Source organism: Bombus terrestris, chromosome 12, assembly GCF_910591885.1.
Source record: "Bombus terrestris chromosome 12, iyBomTerr1.2, whole genome shotgun sequence".
Classification (NCBI taxonomy): Eukaryota; Metazoa; Arthropoda; class Insecta; order Hymenoptera; family Apidae; genus Bombus; species Bombus terrestris.
The window spans coordinates 5,398,677-5,420,866 of record NC_063280.1 but is presented as its reverse complement, the minus strand read 5'-3'; the positions used below and the strand labels follow the sequence as shown (position 1 = coordinate 5,420,866).

General features: G+C 38.7%; 1 protein-coding gene across 8 annotated transcripts in view; it reads left to right on the top strand.

The window, feature by feature from the left end:
* Positions 1 to 22,190, top strand: part of LOC100642737 (agrin) — a 384,175-nt gene that overhangs the window by 263,214 nt on the left and 98,771 nt on the right. For all 8 annotated transcript variants that reach the window (XM_048411202.1, XM_048411203.1, XM_048411198.1 and 5 more), the window contains one exon: positions 2,175 to 2,384. In XM_048411202.1, coding sequence (XP_048267159.1) covers positions 2,175 to 2,384 — 210 coding nt within the window. The remainder of the gene's footprint in view (positions 1 to 2,174; positions 2,385 to 22,190) is intronic.

Below are 22,190 nucleotides of genomic sequence, written 5' to 3'. Positions count from 1 at the left end.
GAAACAAAGTCTAGTATCTCATTAATTAAATTTCAACAGTTATTCAATTTCGTTTAATTAAAACAATATATGTACATATACCTGCTATGTATATATTATAGTGTATATGTTATTAATAAAAACGAAATCAAATTTTTAAAAATTCTTCTATTATAAATCAATTAAGCAATAACAAATCCATCCCATCAATTAAATTCTTTGATCAGTATTTTAAGCATTTACTATGGCGGCTCGCATATAGTGTTAGGTTCCCAGTTTCGGTTCATTGCGAGTCAAAGGTTGCTGAGCCTGGATCTTCGGTTAATCGCTCAGATATCGGGGACTTGTGAAGGAAAAATACTGCAGAGCTACTTTGATACTGATACTGAAACTGCTACTGAAGCGACGCAGCGATTACTTGAAAAGCTGTTCACGTTCAAAACGCAAACGTTGAATAACGGGTCAGAGAGGATGATTCTCTTATTGCCAGGATCTATGTTTAGTATTGAATTCTCGTCGGTCGAATTAATACTCGTCGTCGTGAATTGGCTTTACATCCAGACAAATTCTCTGAAGAAATGAAAACAAAGGGATTGGAATTGAGCTTGTTTCCTGTAACGGTTTCTTAGCTGCAGATATTGAATATAAGGATTCTTAAAGAGAAGGTATTCACGGTTGAAGAATCGCAGATTTAATTGTTAAGGAAGTCTTATTGTAAGTCCGTCGGATTTCAAACAGATTCGACTCGTGAAAATTCGAATAACACACTAGCGATTATATTTCGCTACTCATTTGGAGTTCTTTACTGTCGTTTATTTAATTTGAAGTCAAGCTCTACAGTATTAACGTTTTTCTTGGATTTTGTTACGTCTCCAATTTTCCGCCAACTTTGATGCTAATTTATTATATCAAATGTCGATTATTACGAATATGTGACGATTTAAATATTCACGTTGGTTGCATTTTAACGTCATAAATGTAACGAAATGGTTGGTAAAATGACATTGATAAAACTCGAAGTGATATTTCTCTCTACATTAGCTATCGATACGACAGAGTGATTGAACGCCATGGATGACGAGAGTGGAACACATTGTGATGGAAATCCCGTGTTGCGGGTAATCACGTGAATACGTAAAGCAAAAGTAGAACAGAACTTTATTATTTGATTAAATATCTATCGAGCAGAACTTTCGTTGAATTTCTATGTCGATAACGTTCGTTCGAAGAATTTCCACGAATATTTCAGAGATTTTCGTAATCGGTAATCTACTTTTGTATTTCCTTTGTTCGTAACGTTACGCTAGGTTTCGACCCATAACGCAAAATAACGGATTGAAATTTAAATTTCACTACTCAAATTTCTCCACTGCAATGTTATTGCGTTTCAGTGCATTATCATGGATAACATGTTCAGAACGATTACACGTTCCAGAAATTTAAACCCAACGAAATTTGATTCTCCATCGGTATCTATCTATTTCACTGGATCTCCAGTAACGTTCATTGTATCACGATTTGTATTAAACTTCAAAAAATATTATACTGTGAAAAATTTAACGCCAATGGTCAATTTTTTAGATTAACTCCTTTTTTAATTCATCAAAAAATATAAAATAACATTAACGGAGAGTCGTTCAGTAGCGATCGTTCAAAGACATTTTGTTATTATGTAAGACTAGAGTCGGTAGAAATTAAAATTTAGAAAATAACTTTGTAATTCAAATGAAACTTAATTAATTTAATTAATTAATTCAATAATAATAATTAATATATAATATACAAAGAAAATTGCAAAACTGAGGCTGGTCGTTATACTACTTAATACATCTATATATATCTATAGTATATACATATAATAGAACAAAATGATTTATCTACTTAAGAAACAGAATATCAGCTCTAAAAAGTAACTCTCAATACTCGGAATATTAAAATATACCTTTAGCGTGTCAGAACAGGGAAGACAATCTAATAAACAATATGACTCCGAAATATGTTACACAGAATTTTTATATTTTTTTATTTATTCAAACAAAAATGCTACTATTTGGTGAAAGAACTAGTTTTACTCGATATTGTATATGCTGTTCTGTACTGCACGATTCTACTCTATATGATTCTTACTTCTTTCTTCGTCTCGCTATGCATTAAACGAAATACGACGATATGAATCAATCGCATTCTCGTTTCAGAACCTTGTGAAAAGACGTACTGTTCTTGGGGTGCGACGTGCGTTGTGTCGGAGAACGGGAAACCTTTGTGCCAGTGTCCAACAGATTGTCCTTCGACTTCTGAACCTGTCTGCGGCTCCGACAACATGACCTACACCAACTATTGCCATCTACGGAAAACCAGCTGTCTCGAGAGAAAAACTACACGGGTGAAGAATCAAGGCGCCTGTGGTGAGTACCATTCCCATATATAGCCTTTTGTTTCGACGATCTTTGAAGTTTCCAAATAAACGGATAGAATATTGGGAAAAGTTCGATCGAAAGTAAAGAAATAAGGCGTCATACGACAGTTTATATATAATAACGTCTGAACTTAAGATCAAAGTACCGGTAATGATACCTTTAGAGATACGATCAAAGACTGTGCTATATATATTTATAAATATCATCTAATTGCTATTATTGAATAGATTTTCTAGATTAAAACGAATTAATCAATTTTTCCTGTTTCTTTTGCTCCGTATCTGAAAATAGTTTCTAATTGAGAGTCGACCGAGTTCATAAGATAATGCTAATTAAAAGCGATCTTTCCCTGCGACATTCTCGCTGCGAGTAAACTTGTTCGTTCTGAAAGAGACATCGAAGATTGTCGAGAGAAATGAGCGCGATTCTTCCGGAGGCGATAGAAATATGGTAAAACTAGCCCTTTCGTCTCTCCTCTCTTTCGACCTGTTTCTCTCTCGGTCGCAAAATGGAGGCTATAACAGGGATTCACGACTTTGCAAATATTTCCTGGCGCGCGCGCGTGGCTGCATTCGATTCCCTAATGGCGTTCACGGCACTTCCGTGCGAAATTTCTACCGCGAGATTTCCGCGGAGATCTGTCGATGTAAAGCGGAAACTTATTCCGCGATATCCTGCAATAATGATAATGTCTCGATATCGTGGTGCTCTCTCGAGCGTCACGTCATATTAGTCGCGTTTGAATATCGTCAACGGTAAAAATAGGGACGCAGCTTCTCGATATGGTTGCATCCTGGCTGCTTCGACATGTGTCACCACTAAAATGTTCGAAGAATATAACCGAGGAGTTACATCTATCTGCCTAAAATCAGGATTGACGTATGCCCATTTGTCGCGATAATAATTCCGAAGGAACGCGTTCCATATATCTGTTATTCTCGTTATGAAATGACAGATAAGTTCGTTTTGCGATAGTCAAATAATATTTTAATGCTTTCTTCGTTTCGTTTTATGTCGCAATAGTTTTCCATCGTTTAAGGCGATCAACGTGGAATTTTACTTTTTACTTCTGATCGCACGATTGGCACTAGTATCGTTAACGACAGCACAGTGGAATGTCTAGAACGAGCGTGCAGTATTCTTAGAGTTCTAGAAATTGAGGTATAAAATGGTTTTCCAAGAATCCATCGACACGTGTCGCGAATGTTCTCAACAAACGAAACGGAAGAAGCGAACTCTTCCGACATGCTTTGCGTTGGTTCTTGTTTTCTCTGATCAGATGAAACTAATCATAGAATGATGTAATCACGCTTCAGGAAAGATAATTTTAAACGAGTCACTTACGAAATGAAACTTCAGGTTCCGTTTAATTATTGAACGATTTAAATTGACAATTCGCAGAGATGTTCCAGAAATTTGATTAACGGAATGCTAACAACGACAAATTTAAGCCGCTTCGACGTTTAAGTAACATAAAATCGATTACAATACCATTTGCGAAACGATGTTATTTACATTTAATTGTTCCAGCTCGTTTGAAGAGCTTAAACTTCGGCAAACGCCAGGCGGATTAAATACTCCAATAGCCATTTGTTTAGACTTTAAAATTCCGAACAAGTCCCGCCGTTGGGGTACCCGTTGGCGACAGCGCGCCGTGAATCGAGGCAGCAGGATCAATTTTCACGATGTACAAACGGTAAATATAAAACGCGTGTACGGCAGGAGAGATGATCGGGAAAATTTGAAGGCGACCGGAGAGATGTAGAGCGGAGCGCGAGAAAAACAGAGCGCGCACACGCCTCGAAACGTATTTTATCACTATCGGATCTCTTTTTACCTCGGCCCGTCCGGCGGGATCTTGCCACCATGAATTAACCATCAGCCGATACCCGATTTTTGCTACGGTAGAAAGCTCGCCCCGGAGGTCGTCGCGCGCTGATTCTCAAAACGATCTTTTATTCAAACGAGCCTACACGCGCTTGTATCGACACGTACCACTCTCTTTCTTTTCCTCACTTTGCCCCCGGCCTTCTTCTTTCTCTCGTGCTTTCACGAAGGTTGGGAATAGGAGCACCGTGAAAATCTTAGGGCTTCTTACGAATGGAATGTATTACGTGAACTGAGAGAAGAACAGCTGATGAGCGGTGTTCATGAAAATTACTTGGATTTCTTCCAAGCTTCTGTAGTCGTTCGAATTGACGTGGAACCAGCTTCGTGGAAGGAAATCGAATGATTTGGTAATTTCCAACTTACTGGTACTATCTGCGTTCATTGTTTAAAAACCGTATCGCACTGATCTCATTGAAACTGGTAGGTTTTGCTTCTGAATAGTTCGTATAGATTCATATATGTATGTATTTTACGAAAGGTAATTTCGATAGAATAGGATAGAAATTCAAGAATCGAGAAATTTTTAATAATTTAAATGCAACCTCGGTTCATCGATCGAACTCCCCTTTTATTGCTAGAATTGTTCGATGTTACAATTTAAGTTGCTCTTTTTGGAGCTTAGTGATTAACTAATTTGTTCATTAAATGGATTTAACGCTTGACGTCACAGTAATTTCATCTGAATAAGAAATAATTTGACAATTTCTGCTTCCTGCGGAAAATACAGATAAATTTATTAGCAAAAGCTTTATCTAGTTTCACGAGTCAGCTAAAAGTTCAATCGAGTTAAGCTGTTTAAGTTCTTCGTTACACAACTCATACCTTATGTGTTACGAATACTCATTGCCAGAGTTGGAATAGTACGTTTCGTTATCGTTTAGTACTTTGTAATTGCATATGGTTACTAAATAGCCTGTACATTGTAACAAGATCATTTCTGATGAGCAGGGAGGAACTATATTGATTGGAAATAGAAGGATTCCGGAATAAAATAAAATTGATTACACCTTCATAATTTTACTTCTCGTTCCTCCATAGATCGTTGAATTTTGCTATTACAATAATTAATTTAAATTTAATATTATGCGCAACAATCTCGAACGAATAATTTTCACGGTGGCGCTCGTCACTCGTTGAAAGTCTATCGAAGTCTTTCGACAAACTTATGGCCCGCTCGTTCTTCATCTTTCTTCCTGCACTTTCAATTACCTTCAAACAAGCTAGGGATCCTGGAAAGTCTGGGAATGACACGCAAGGTCAGGACTCCTTGAGGTCTTGCGAAAATCCAAGTTTATGAAAGCACTTTACTAGACTGCGTTACGAAGAACCTCGTCGTTTTATCAATTTCTTCGTTTTATCGTAACGAGATTTATTTTCTCAAAACTTTTAAATTTTGTCGACGATCGATACGTTTCGTTAAAATTTGTTTTAAAATCGAGTGCCAGGGAAGCACGCAAACAACGATTCTATAAAACAAACTGATATTAAAAATTTGCTATTAAAAGTTTCAGTGTATGTATGAGAAGCGCGATATGACTGAAACAAATATGAAATATACAAGGTACTGTTAATTTTTAACAACGCAAAACACAAATGGTCAAACGAATTTCATTTTTCTTGTACTTTTAATTCTTTAAAATCTCTGAAAATTTAAGGGTAGAATTTCGAATAACCAGGCAGCAGATACAAAGAATATTTTCTGTTATGAACTTCGAAATGACTATGTAGTGTATAAATCGTAAACTCTAATATTCTCTTATCTATCTATCTTATATTTACTGTTACACATATATCATTGTTTCAAAATACAAAATTTAAGTTGCAAATGTTGCCATCGATAAAGAGATAGAGAATAGTAGCTGAAAGAGTTTGAACGAAAAAACGAAGGTTATCGAACCAAGAAAAAAAAAGTAGCTCTCCCTTCGTAATTCTTTCTCTAGAATCGAATTCAAACTCGGACATTATCGTGTTAGCCGTTTTCCTTATTCTTTCCTCTTACCCAGATACTCTCAGCTTTTTTCATTCTTATCTTATCAGCTGTAGTTCCGGTTCATTGCAAGCTCATGCTGCGAGCAACTTATAAGACGGTAGAGCTTCCATGTTATTAAACAAAATTGTTGGGGCAACGAGGACCATGCAGCAAGTTTAACATGGGCCTGTATCGTCCAAGTCAGGAGCTTTTTAAATTTTTATCGTCTCGTAACCGCGAGATTCATCGCGAATACTTGAACCGATCATTTTAAGATCTTACCTGTACGAGCTGAAAATGTCATCAACAAAACTAACTGACTTTTAATTAGAACTTTTAATTAGAAATATTACAGACCATGACGCAAATGGATAAAACTTAGCATAACATTCTATCATATAATTACAAATGTATTTTCCCCGAAACGTAGACGAAGTAGTTGTTCGCGTGAACGAACGTCTTTCTAACAGGTTTCCCATGTGCACGTAAATTATTATGCGAGCAAACAATGCTGTACGCGCGTAACAGCATCGTGTAAAATAGCCGAGTGTCCCTGGTGGTTTCTTCGGTCGAGTTTTCCTTCTGATGTTCTCCTTCTGCCCACTTTTCAGCAGCTCTTCCATCGTTCACGTACTCCTCGTATTACTTAAAACATCTACTCCACGTACATACATATTCGCAAGCTCGGTCGCGTTCAACACCGTAGTTTCTCATTTTTATTTTTCACCGCGTACTTTCAATTTCTATTCCTTCTCCTAGATACTCTTTTTATTTCAATCTTCATATCTGCTTATATAAGGCTACTACGACTCGTTGTACAGGATTTCGTTGCGATCGATATTCGCATAGTAATTCGTTTTTAAAGTTTGAAAACGGACACAATTATTTATTCGAATATATGTCTTACAAACTGCGAAGTTGAGATATCTGTCGCATTTTTCCCAACTGCTCTTACGCTTATCTGTCTCTTGTTCGATTATTGTACACTTAGAAGACGTTAAAACGCCACTTAGTAACATTCGTGTTATCTTTGGGCGATCGGTGACGATTTCACACGGAATTCCAGACGAGTTCGCTGGAATAAAACGGATAAACGAAACAGTCGGATAGATAAGAGAATGAAAAAGAGGGGCACGAATGATAAGCACGGTCTTAAGCCGGAGCTTCCGTGCGCATTCTCTCCGGTCGTTGTTTCACCGAGTTTGCGAGACTTTATCTGCCTTCTTCAGACCGTGCGCCACAAATTTTTCGATTGTTCAACGTATTTTCACGGTGGTATGATTCGCGGCGAGATTTATATATCGATGGTGGAAATCGTCGAATTATCACATGGAATCGTTGGATAAATTACCAGTTTCCATTTACTCGTAAACTTGGTGTCCAGATCGCTGCGTTTCGTACTGTTCTTCTCTTTTTGCTTCTGGTTTTGTTGCGTTATCTTTATCGTCTCTTTCGAACGTTAAGCGTGACATAAATTTTCGAGAAGCGGCGAACAATGGCGAATAGTGGAATGATGGAGAGCTTTCGAAATACACTCATGCAACTCATTTCGACAGAGAGGAATACGAAGGAAAGAATCGGGAAACTGTCCACTGCAATTCAATTCGTTCGCTGATTTAGTTGACATCTCGAGATCCGATATAGCGGAGCACTCTTTTTTGTCTCGTGAAACGTAAATGAATTGTTTGCACTTCGCGATCTACGAAACGTTCACATTTCTCAACTTCGCGCATTTATCTTGAAACGAATAAAAATCTCATTAGGAGATCGACTGAAAATTGAAGATTGAATGAAAATTGGGTTGCATAAGAAAATTCGATTACATGGATCGAGCGAAATTAGATGGAAAGGTGGGAATTATAAAATTGTTACTGCTGAAAATTTCATATAGCTTTCTCGATTAGCGGGGATTATCTTTCCGTATTTTTACTGGGTAATTGTGTATGTATTCGAACGAAAGCGGCGAGAAATTAAATTAATCTTATCGGCTTAAGGAAGATCCCTTCCGACCCGGATACCAACCTCGATCTCTTCGTTTCCGACTCACGTCACACCACCGGAAATGCTACCGTTCCTGTTTCTTCCGTGTCGGAGCGGTCACTTACCACGAACGATTAAAACAAGCAACCAAGTTTTATTATTCCATTGGAGAGAAAGTTTATTACAAAGAAAATTTCTTTATGGAAATTACAAAACAATTACAATCTTAGTTGAGGATATCATTATTACTGAAATAATATCTAGAGATAATAAAATTTGAATAATGTTGAATGATATTCCATTATAATAAAATTTAGATAATATCGATCAACTACGACATACTGAGTACTAATAATTGTATACGTAATTAAAATTTTATCATGCATGTTCCCGCAAGCAGAACATTTCCAAATAAATTATCATACCTATTAATATATTGCGTATAAAAACTGTTCGATAATAAACATTTCTCTCTAACTCGTTTCACTCTACCTTTTTCGGTTTATTTCGTTCAATAACCGTATAAAGAAACGATCACCATTCACTTACACACACAATGAATTAAGCGTACGCTTTTACCTACGAACCTCTCTCTTATCATTGCGACGGTAACAAATTAAGTCAACGAGCCCTACATTTGTTACGCTAAAGATCCTTAAATGAAAAGCTTCCAGAAGAAGGAAAGTACACTTCATAAAAGGATTCCTTTTAATAGAATATTTTAACCGGGTTCCCGATTTTGAATAGCTCGTTTAATAGAACCAGATTTACATCGCGAACAAATTGGATATACGAGGAATTCGCGCGATATAAATCGGACGACCGTTAAGTTAATTACCGATCGAAATTGGATCTCGATCGAATTCGTAAAGGTGTTCGAGTGGCTTCGATGTTCGCCGGTATCGTTATCCGGAGTAATTCGAGCGGCATTAATAAGTTGGACGAGATCGACGATTTTTCCGATGTTAGACGTCGTCGAGCATCGAAGTCTACGTCAAAGCCAATGGGATGTAATTAAGTTAATCGGAGACTATCTCTTCGGTACACTTCATTACATCTTCAAGCCGGGGCTCGGTCGTGCTCGGTCAACTTTTATCTAACTTACTGCGGCGATAAATCGTCGATATCACCTGTCCTTCTTATCTTAGCTATTTTCAGCGCCACGTTGACAGAATCAGACAAAGAAATTACCCTCGAACACGAACTTTACGAATTACGCGCAATAAAAGATTCGACGTGTTAATTGATTTGTCACGAAATAAATTCGAACGAGATGAAACCGATCGTTTCCCCTGAATATGGCCCGTGGCGAACCACAAATGCGAGCTTCAATAAAACGTTATACAATACAAAGTTTCAATTAAAACCTTGATTGAATATTCCTCGACGTGAATGGTGTGTAATTAAATTATTTAGCAGAAGGTTGTGAAACGTTCATAATGATTCCATGATTACATGCCATTTTAATTCGTCGATACATCGGAATACTAACTGTTCTACGATATTCATTCTGCAATGTCGCTTCGCATACACACAGGGTCGCAATTACTCTATCTTTTATTTACCTAAGATCATATAGTCTCACTTGCCCAAATCCGCCGATGCTACAGAATCTACCGCGCAACGTAGATATATTACAACGTGTATCAATCTTAGTACATTTGCTAGCGTCGATTTTGGAGATTTTCGCTACAGGTATCAGACACCCTAATGTCCCTTTCGATGGTACGAATACAACAATATTCTATATGTATCTCATGAAAGACTCTCTATCCTCCGTATACATCTTCATTTCGTGGAATGGCGTCTCAGCGACTTCCTTTCTCCCTGTTCTCGAGTTCTTGCCGAGGGTTGACTGCTACCGACGCTTGTACCATTCTACGTCTCTTGAGAGACGTGCACGACAGCGGCAGCGTATTCGCGGCCTCGGCAAACCCTGTGAAAATATCCACTGGAGGGTATAAATTCGATCTAAGTCCCTACGGGAATCCCCCGACCGTGATTTAGGCGAATCCGATGAAGGTTGAACGCCTAATGCGTTTCGGGAGCGTCGTTATGATACAGGACGCTCGTGTCACGTATTTTTCACGAATTCCACCATGTTCGAGCATCTTTAAAACCGAAATTCTCCTATTCAGATGGGTTACTTTATACCTCGATACTTCGATATTTTTTATACCCCAAACACAAGAATAAACAAAAGTAGAATTTACATAGTTGAAAGTAAACGAAAGTCGAAAATGTTATTTAAAAATATTATTTCTGAAACGTGGAAAATACCATTAAGAAGAATGTAGCTCGTTATTTATATGAAATTCGACAGCATTATACTTGAATGGTCACGCGATTAATGACTGGCTCGTATATCATTTATGAGAAATTGATATGCCGATACTGGTGTTATTAAATAACAATCAATATTAATTATCAGAAAATATGCACCAGTGCTTAACTCGCGTTAGCACCCAACTTTAACAACGACAACATATTACTGGTACCGAAGGTCATTTTACTATTACCAGTTAGGTTTTACAAGTATCGTGATACAAATTGTCCTTTTATATTCGCTACGTGTCGACAATTTTCCATATGTTTAAACATATTCATTATAATTGCTTGCACGTTCGTATTTCACGCTCGTGCTCAAAATTAATCGACTAAGCTTGTTTAGAACAATTGAAGCGCATATTTTCCGCTCCCAGAAATTGAAAAGGTGCATAACGAATGCGAGTTTATCACCATCGTTCTCCCGAGGATCATTTATTCTCTCGCTGAGCGAAAGTTTCACCCAGACGTTCCAACTGTTTCCGTTCTTATTGTTAGTCGAAGATGAATGACGCTAGACGATACTTAGCCTGTTTTCTAAGATATACTACAAAGAACGTGTTTTATCATGCAACTAATAGAAGTAGTAGTCGTCGATACTGGTTTGTCGCTATTTATCGTTTTTCAAGCACCACAGTCGTAAATATGTCTTTATCGCCTTTCAAGCGGCCCAAGATAAATGAAATGTCCACTGCTTCCTACTCTTCAGGTGTTTCATTACATTGGCTGGCCATGCACGATCTCTATTTTATTTGTCTGGACGTGTGCAGTCTTGTTCTGTTTGTATGGTGACCACGTACAACGTTATACTACTTGTCTGATCATAGAGAACACGTTTCTCGTCTGACTGTATACGGGTTTATTCTACTTCAGACCTCACGCTCGTCGTTCCTAATTATTTCGCACTCATCCGACAAATCTCATTGCATTTCGTCTTCTATTTGTGAAAATACGTTTTCTGTAGAAGAAATTATTTAAATAAATTCTCCGCATACGTCGTTTACCGTTACAGACCGTTATGTTGCAATTTAAGATATAACGAGAACACCTTATAATAAAAAGTAATAAATCTAGATTAAAATTATAGATCCGTAAACCAAAAGTGTCGCATTTAAATTGCACCACGATGCAAGTACAGGGCAGTATATTTTCTCGATCCTACCATCAATCATCAGCCGCGGAAAGATTTTTAATTCGCGGGAGGTATCGGCGCGAGCCGTAAGCCTCGCGGATTTAGAGAGGCTGCAATTTAACGATCCTCGGCCTCGGTGGAAGGTCTCATACGCCGGGACTAATATCTCTCCGTCCCTAATTCAAGGCCGGTTCTTCATTTACCTCTCTCAATTTCGAGGTGTCTTCCATCCGCGCTCTCGCTTGCCACGCTGAGCTCTTCAATTATTACGGCCGCGAAGCCTGCGGTATTTTCAGGGTGTTTTGACGATAACTGATGGGACTGCGAGGTTCGAGCTATCGTCGTAGACGTTTATACAGGGGATTCACGTGTATGTATGTACGCCGTGGAACATTGTTTTCCACCGCCGCGCAGCGCCACGCCGCCTTTCAGTCTCGTAGCTTTCTAACCACGTCCCCGTCACTCCTTCACAATGGTAACGCGTTGCTCCCTACGAAATTTAATTCCGCCAGCGGCATTCTTACCCGCGCGCACAACGCCATGATTTATAATGACATTGAACCGGTGCAACAACATATAGAATGCATGGTTACGCGTGTTATAAGTTCCTCCCTGATATCACGGTGAAATATTGCCCCTGATGCGACGCCACGTTGGTTCTTGTGCTACCATACTCTTCCCGCTCGATGAGCTGTTTCACTGCTTGTTTACCATATGCGTAACAGTTGTGTTGTAATCGCGCGTACTAAAGCTCCTCTATTGTCGACCCGCTCTTTGGATGATGAATTCGGGAATTTAGTAGGTCCTCGTTTCAAGCTACTTATGTTTTCGTAGATTCTGTGCTGGTAAGTACTTGGTTTTTGATGTAGAAACGTTACGCGAAATAAGATATATTTGTTACGACAGGTACTGAACATGATACTGGTGACTGTCGAACGATCAACGGCAGCGTAATGTAATAGCTAGCCATGAGAACTCGGCAATCGGTATGCGGGCTCATAAGTTACACGCTTCGTCGCAAATATCGTATCGCTTACATTAATTACTAAGAGTTTAATGAGTTGTACGTTAATGTGAGAGGATGAATAGTTTGGACGAGTTCGTAAAGTTAAATTTGAATTGTATTTATGCCACATATTATCGTTTATAGAATTATATACTTAAATACCTTTCAATTGCAACGAACTATTCTTTTTTCAATATGAACACTACTATATCGAAATATTCATTTTTGATATTACTTTATTAAGAAATTCAGTCGTTTCCTCTTTATCGTACAGTCTAGAAGAACACAAATTATTTCAGAAATATTCGTACCCTTTGTTATAATTTATTCTAATTGGACGAAGTATGTAGTAGAAGTAAAAGTAATAATAAATATTTTAACTGAAAGTTAGAATTTCGTGTTCTTTCGTATGCACATTCAGAAATATCACTGTTCGTCCGCATAATATGTATACGGGCAGTACAAGCGGATAATCAAGGCAACAGTATTGTTTACCCAGGCAGTTTCTTGCCGACTCAACACCATTTTTCTTCCTCTGTCTTCGGCCTTATCTATATAGTTCCATTCATGTGCAATGGAAATAGGCTGAGCGTGCAAAATTTAATTCTCACATTCCCGTTCCACCCTACGCAGCTATGGTTGGGCTTTACCAGGATTGATAACGACATTGAATCAGTAGATTAGCGTATTCGCCAGGTACAGTTTGGTATTGTTACTGATACAATGCGTACTATTACCGTGAAATACTGTACTCGACACAGTACCGCTTCCGTTATGCGCAAATAGTTCTCATCTCTACCGTAGAACAAAAAAATAACCTAGTTAGAACTAGGCAAAATTTTACGTTATATTATATTATCGCTGATGTAGAATAAGCCATTGTAATCATTAAACGTAACACAGAAGCACGAGGAGGAGTAAATACAGTGTCGCTGGCTATCCTTCCAGCTACGCGTGCAAAATGCCATAGTCTTTTACCATAGTTCAATTGCCATACTTTTCTATAATCTTATGACTCGTTGCATCGTATATTCTACCATTAGACGCGCAACTAATTTTTAAAAGATTTTATATCTATTAATTTCCATCCAAACTTCGATTTATCGAAGCACATCGTGGCTTTTTGTGACACTCGCTCGAATCACGTGAGAACTCTCAAATACTGAGAAAAAATTCCCGCTCTCCGATCCAGCTTCCGTGCGTGTACGGAATATAAAATTCCAAGCTGGTTTCATTTTTACACTCGTTTACACGCGAAAAGCGGAGAAAGTAGACGCGTTTGCTATAAACAGAGGCGCGCACCTCACGAGCAACACGGAAATGCGCGACCTTATGGCCAGACACAGGAACGAGGAGACATGTAACCAAGCAGAATCGCACGCAGGGGAATTCGATAGTGCACGGTTCTTGGTTTTCAAGGCTTTCTGCACACCGAGGACGTAGTATGAGTGTCACGTGGCGGAAACACGACAAGCATGTCGTTCACGCGGCAGCGTCACACAATTTCATATCCGTACCGAAATGCACCTCCGTTTCCTTTCTTTTTCCTTCCCTCTGTTCCTCGCGAGCACGTATGCGCGCGGAGAAAGCGTCTGCCGAGATGAAAGAGATGGAAAGCAGACGTGAATGAGGAAATCTCTGATGCAACACCGAAAACATTTCTATTTAAATTCATCTTTCATTATTGAAGTTTTTTTCAAGACCAGCTGTATTATTTATGTAGAATAATTTTCTTGTTCGATACTCGGCTTGGTACTTGTTTCCGTTTCAAATAATTTTGGCGTTTGTTAGACTTGTAGTGGTTTCTAACACGGTTGTCTTACCACATACGGGCTTATTTCACTGCGTGCTGGTCCAAGTGGAATATGACTAGCTAATCGCGTATGGGATTATTTTTAAAGTAATTGTTTAGAGTACTGCGTTTTCTGTTGTAAACTTAATATGTATATTTATGCAAATTCATACAGTATCCAGGAATATTATTACAATTTGCTTGATTCTCAAGTCCTATATAGATATAATAGTCATTTTGTTCCTATACCGCTAATCCCTTGAACTTTTGAAATAAGATTAAAGTTGCTCAAACTGTGTCAATGTAAAAGAATATCACAAATGTTTCCCCTACCAGCGTGTGCAAATATTATAATATCGTTCGAATTGAAGGTGAGAGGGCAGATATGCGCGCATGAAAAACGTGACACGATACGGCTGCAAATCCTCGACGATATTAGATGGTAGACAGACGAATAGCGGTACGTGTGTGACGTACATACATAATCAAGAAGCGTATGGCCGACCTCGGAAGAATTTGGCATCGGAGCATATTGAACTTTTCAATGTATCATCTCCAAACGAATTTCCTTTCATCGAATATTATTCGTGCAGATGTTATAATTCTTCAAAAGTAGTTTTCACCTTTTAAATACGCACGCGCTACACTTCTTTGATCAAAAACGAAAAAACAAACATATCTCTACTCGTTTCGCGATTAATTAAGATAAATGGGAAACGTTTATTCGATAGCTTCGCGACTGATTTCCGCGTTCCATTTAACGATAACGATGGAGTCGCAGAATATGCATGAAGCATACGTCCCCATCCTCACCCCTTCCCTCAGCTTTTCCTCTCTCACTTGTATCCCTGTATACCTACGCGTGTTTACGCGATAGAGATTGCACAAACTGGATGTAAAGTAAATAACAACATCCGCTATGATTGCATGCAGGCGATACAGCCGCTCATAGACTGGGAGTTTCACTGTCGCGCATGGATTACGAAACAAACTATACGCGCTTTATGACCCGACCGTGAGAATTTCGCGGGCCGAGCAACGTTCCCGCTTCCCTTCGTAGTTAGAACTTACGTAAGTCAAACGTAGAATGGAAGCCGTTAGGACAATGTTGCTGCGATATGCATATAAGATATCTAATAGTACTGAAGACGAAATGTGTAGTATGCAAGGATTATTGAATGAAAAGTACTATACCTTGCAAATTTACGATGGGAAAACTACGTGACGTATCACAGTGGTTTTATTACATTCTAGAGCAATCAGAAAGATAGAGGGAGAAAGTGGTGAAATGGACGTAGGTTTTCCAGAGGTGGAATCGGGCTGAGAATAAATTACACGAGCCGGAAATTTCGACAAATTTCGTAGGAACCGTCTTAATCCATTCCCAAGCGGAAGTTTCAATAAGAGGCATGAGTTATGTCTCGCCATAAAGACTTCTCTATTTTCATCGTAACGTACCTTTCTGTAAATCTTCCACCCTCTTTTCCCGTTACCCTGACGTCGTCCCCCTTTACTCTGTTCTGTACTGCTTTTTCCATTGCCCCATATCCGATCGAGCATACAGATATCTCCACGATCGTTCCATTCGCTTCTAATTATACCATTATTTCATTTTATAGAGTCATTTTTATATCTTATCTTAAGAATTTATCTTATTGTTAAGAATTTCTCTCTAGTTTCTTAGTGGTCGCAATAATACAGGCAAGATATAAGATAAGTCTAAACTAACGGCGTCGAAAGGTTTTTTACGTCAGATACGATATTTCGAAGAAATTACGCCCGTTTAAATTCTTATTTGAGGAAAAAATATTTCTTATACATCAAGCTAATAGGAGTTAAGGGAAGATTACGAGATTAAAAATGTAAGTCAGAAAAAAACGGCCAGTGTAATTTCTTTCGAGATTGTCTAACATCTAAAAGTTCTATTTAATTATACACAAGTACGATAAAATTATAAATGCCAAGATAGATTTGCGTCTTAGCAATAACATACCGTGTCTGTCTTTTTATTTATCTATCTCGTATTTCATCTTTTGTTCGGCCCGCGTTCCTTGAAATCTCTCTTCTTTCTCCTTTGCTTTCACCTACTATCCGTTGCCAGGCGAGCTAATCCTGAAAAATAGCGCTCGGCATTTTTCACAGGATTCGAAGTAACAATCTGTAACAGAGGAAGCCATGGATACGGGCTCCTTCATTTCCTGGTAAATTTAACGCCAATGTTTCCAAGTTTATGTTTAGAATCCAAGTCGAATAACGTGTATGAAGAAAGGCAATGTATTAAAAATTTGTCTTTAGGTAACAGGGATTCAGGGTACTACTTTTTATTCGTGTTATTACTTTTATATGTAAGTGCTTCATTGTGGAAGTACAAATAACTAAATGCAAGGTATACAAGATACCGATTTTGTCTATTTTTATTCATTGGTTTTTATAACTTATCATACACGAGTGTATGCTGTGATCGAATATCATATACAATAATCAAATAAAAGCTAGGAATTGTGAAATAAAAACTACCTTTCCGTGCACTCCATTTACAGTTTTACAGTTTTGAAACTCTTGTAGTTTGATTTCCGAACAGAATAATTAAAACAATCGCAGCGTCCATCATATATATTCACGATACACAACCGGAGTACTCTAACAAATTAAAGGTATATCTACTTGCATTGTACATTAATCACGATTTTGTTAAAAATTTTTCTTCCGAATCCTCTTTAAGCTGGTAGAAATAAAAAAGCATCTCGAAAATCTCGTGGTATTTATCATATACCCGACGAAAACTTCAGCGCTAGAGCTATCAGATTCGTCAAAATAACGGGTTCCAGATATTTCATTTCTGTAATTACTAAAAGCCTGCACATGCTTTTGACATTATTAATACTGAGTTTTCCTAAGATAAGTTATTTATAGTTACTTATATATATTTATCATAACACTTTAATTATAATTATCTATGTATAATTACATTTAGGAATACGCGCTGAAGAGTAGTAGTCCTAGGTTAATATTTACACAGGATGAAAGCAAACAGAAAACACGAGAAATTCGTGCTAGTGCAGCAGATTAACTTTTCTGGTCGACTTCTTATCTATCTCGTTTCAATGTATTCACTGCAGCTTCCAAAATCAACCTGGTCTATTTTGATCTCGCGACTCACACTGTCGTAAAACTGTTTCGTAGACATTTCTCCGTCGATAATTCTTTCTCTCCGCTTAATTTAATTACAGTCATACATATACACGCGTAGATATTGTAAAGTATCCTCGCCATCGTTCCAACATCCTCGAGAGATTCACAATCCCAATTATGAAGTTACGCCCAGCTAGGGAAACTTATCGTTTCCTTCGCGCTGGGCCGGTTGAAAAGCAAGCTCCGTTAGCCTGTCGATAAGCTGGAAGTCAGGAGGGAGAGCAGACGAGGATGGCAGGAAGTAACAGCGGCGAAAGAACTCGAGCACAGTCTCGGTCGAAGAAGGTAAGGTGTAGTAACGAGGTGAAGGTTCGCAAGTATTGCCGATGGCAGGTATTAAAGCATTTGTCAACTTGCTGAATATTAGCGACCGCCGAAGCTACTACACCTATTAGCGTGCGCCTCTATGCATGGCTCGGTGCCAACTAGTTACGAACCGGAGGTGAAGTCCGAACGCGTATTCCAGCCCAGAAACCGGGCTATGCATACTTAGTGTCCTGCTTGCATTCGTCGCGGCTGTTCTCCACCACCATAGGAAAACGAATAGGGAGATACGGAAACTGTCGGGAGAAAAACGATAAAATGGAGAAAAGAAAAGAAAATCTCGTTGAATCTATCCGTAGAAAAATATCGTTTCATGGAATTATATTGTTCTAGTCTATTTTCATATTTTTATTGTATTTATTGAAAATATGAAGGAAAACCATTCCGATCCTGAAACATAATTGTACCGGTTTTCATTTGATTTTCTCCTTTTTTCTTTTGTTGAGATTTGATTGGGAAAATATTCGAAACTTTTTTATTATCAAATTCGTGCTTCTGCAAATAGCACTATTCGCAGAATCATCTTTTAAAAATATATAAAGTAAATTAAAATTCAAACTATTCTCGGTTATCACTGCGTCACATTGTTTTAATTGACAAAGCTAGAAAACTCAGCGCTAGTTACCGATATCTCATTATACAATCGTAATCAGACTTTGCTATCGTCTGATTTTCTCGTTATGATGGACAAAATTTAAGCGTGTTTTCCGAGCACGTGAAGAATATGGAATAAAAGACGAATTGAAAACACGACTGAGTAATTGACGTGGTTGACGAATCACGATGGGCATGCAACTCTATTCGTGAAAACAGGACGGTTCCGTGCATTCCAAACAAACTCGTACAAACCAGCACAATTTCCGGGTCGCGTGAAATTGCAACCTCTATAGCGAATGGCTCTCCTCCATGTCTCCTTCTTCTCCTCTATATCTCCGCGCCTCTATATATCCACGTGTTTCACCGTGACCCTGTAAAGCCTGCCGCGTTTTCCTTTTTTCCTGCGTTTACACAAACTCGATACGGGGGGCTCGCGCAAATTTCCTTTGTCCCCGAGCGTTTTCTACGATCTCGGTCGTTTTATTGAAATTTCGCGCGCGTTCCGGATTTCGTGGGTGAAAACACAACGACCCGAGATTGAAATCGATCGTACTCGGTGGACACTTCTCGGGATTTCTACGGAAAATTGCGCGAAACGCCATACGCCGTCGTTTCGACTCTCATAAACGAACGAACGAACGAACGCAAAAGAACAACGCGACGTTGAAAAGTGCCGTGTTTCAATATTTACCAGAAGCCGAGAAAGAAATTAAATAAACACGTATTCCCGATACAAATGGGATATTTCTATCGATGTTAGTTGGCTAACAATTATTTCGAAAGAAGATGTTTTATCAATATTGAACAAATTTCTGTTCTCCGTGTCCGACACAATACCGTGCTTATACTACTTCTGTCACTGTGTAGAATGTACTTCTACGTGTCAAAGCACGTGTCACGCTATACATACGTACGTGTATACTACTGGTCTGACCGCATATTGCACCAATAGTACTACTTCTACGATGACATACGAACTTTGTCCATTTGTCTGGCTGACCTGTGGTTGATTCTACTTATCTGGACGTACAGCAACCATTCATTTGTTTCACAATATAGGTCTTATTCTACTTGCCAGACTATTCTTGTCGTACACGCCGAGGTAAATTACACAAAAGAACTGCCATTTTAGAACTGTTATTTGTCACGGAGAAATTGTAAATTTATAGTTACTAAAACGTAAATAACGATGTTACGAAAATTGGCACGTACGAACTAATTCATAATTCTTTGTCAAATTTCCAATCTTTCCAAGTATTAGAAACAAAAAACAGTGCACGAAGTTGTGCTTTTTTTCTCTCGTTGAATTAATAATTCGCTGGAATTCGATATGTTTGACTGCATACGTAGGTATCGTACTACTTTCCAATCCATTTGTTAAGGAAAGATGAATTATTTAAAATCGGAGCGAACATTGAGAATTCTCTTTCTCGTTCGACTGGCTTTCATCGTTGGGTCCGGTCCAATTTATGTGCCTTTCTCCCTTCTCCTTGCTTCTATGTCGAAATTTCTCGTGAAACTTTCGACCCTATCGACACAACTACTGACAAAGTGGAAGCAGTCGTACGCAAACGTTCCGCGAGATCCCCTCAAAAAGAACTTCGACGCAGCCACAAGGCAGGTAGAGAAGAGGGTGAAAAAGAAGGTGGATGGGGGTGGTAAAAATGGGTAGGGCGTCTTATCTTTAGTGACCTAAATTCTTTTTTTTTTATTTTGGATCATAGCTGGCTGGAGGTAGCGAACGATTCGACAGCGTCACTTTAAGCCGAAGGGAGAACTAATTACACCGAGGGGTGGGCCACTGGGGTTAGAAAAGTTTTTAAACCTTAACGAAGAAGCCGGGGGGACCTGATGTTTTTTCGAATCAAACTTTTTTTTGGGCAACGTCACTTTGTACTTGACTCGTCCATTAAATTTCGGATAGCCTTGTCTCTTGTATTACGACGATGAAGGAGAATTTATTTTACAAAGACGTGACGAGAGAGAAAGTTCGTTTTGTAGGTTAATTGCGTGATCGAAACACCGAGGTAATGTTCTTTTTGCAAATTCTTAAAAAATACGCGTGTATTCTCATTACTAATTTAGTTCCTTTGTTGAACAAAAATCTTTATATGCGTTCTTATTTGGATATCGTTATACTCGACGTCGTGAAAAATAAATAATACATGAAAATATTTTCAAGAAGCAAGTAAAACTTGTTTACAGTACACATCGAAAACACAAGAATCAATATCGAACAAAATACATCAGTAGCTTTCGATACAGGTTGTGCAAAAATTTAAATTTTTACCTACTGTTCGTTCGCGTAACTACGTCAGTCTATTTGTTCATATACGAGTAACTCCAAACATTCTTTCTATTATCGTTGCACCAAATGAAATTTTCATTCGGTATTCTGGTATTCTGTTCGCCGCTGACCAGCGTATAGCTTCGCTCCTTTATTTTTAGATACGAAAAGAAGATGAGTAACGGCAGAAAAAAAATCTATAACAAAAGTAGATAAATAGAAAGAGAGGAACGTAACGAAGGAACGAACAACGGTACCGTACGCGAAAATATCAATTTCAAATTGACCGTCTAGCACACGGCCGACTATCGACTTTTATGGAATAAACCCGACCCACTTTCCTCTGGACGCGCACACTCATGGACTCGCGTTCGCTCATAGAGGCCAGTAATATTGGCAAACACAAGTTCCATTTTCATAAAGATTCAACGACATCGTAGAGGAGTTCGTACGCGACACCACGAAACCCAACTCATCTCGCATTCATGTATTTACCACCTAACTGTCCGGTTTCTCTTATGTTCTACCTGACCGTTTCAAAATGGCAGTATGGCCAGAGGATAGTTACCCCTTTAGACGGTCGAGTACAGATGCTCGGACTGGGGTGGTCGGCGGAATACGGCCAGGAAATGGGCTTTCGCCGTGAGTGTAGAGTTCTAAAATTAGAACGGGCGAAGAAATCGACGCACATTCCTGGAACAAGTTGGTAAGCAGTGGAGAGGACTTCCCCTGCAGTCAGACGTGCCAGTCTTGTAAGTGGCTCTGCAGAGGGCCGGAAGCTGGGTCAAGCTGAAGTCAGACGCCGACGCTTCGACGTCGTTTCACCTCGAACAGTCTTTAGAATATAAATTCCATGGTGGAGAAAGCGATGCTTCACAGCCGCCCCATCAACGACTCGCTCTCCCAGAACGTGAAAATTTTTAGTTCGGATCGAGCCGGTATGGCTGTGAAAAAAAATGGCACCGTTTCGTTATACATTTGGTACAAATTGCGTTTGCCTTAGCACAGAGACCATGCGTGGATTTTATGCGAAATTTCACACAGAGAAATCTGCCATGTTCGTATCCATTTTTGCCTATCTACGTGATGCTACATGATGCACTGTTGTTCGTTCGATTTTCAAGAAGAAAAAAGGAAAATCCGTTGTATTTACGATAGACAGGAATATTTACAATCTTCTAACTTTCCGCCGCACAGGAAATATTTCGACGCTACCATTTTTACTAGCTCTGGTTTTTTCTTCTTTCTTTCCTTTTTTATTTCTTTTGTCTTTCTCTTTTTTTTGATACTGTGAAAAACG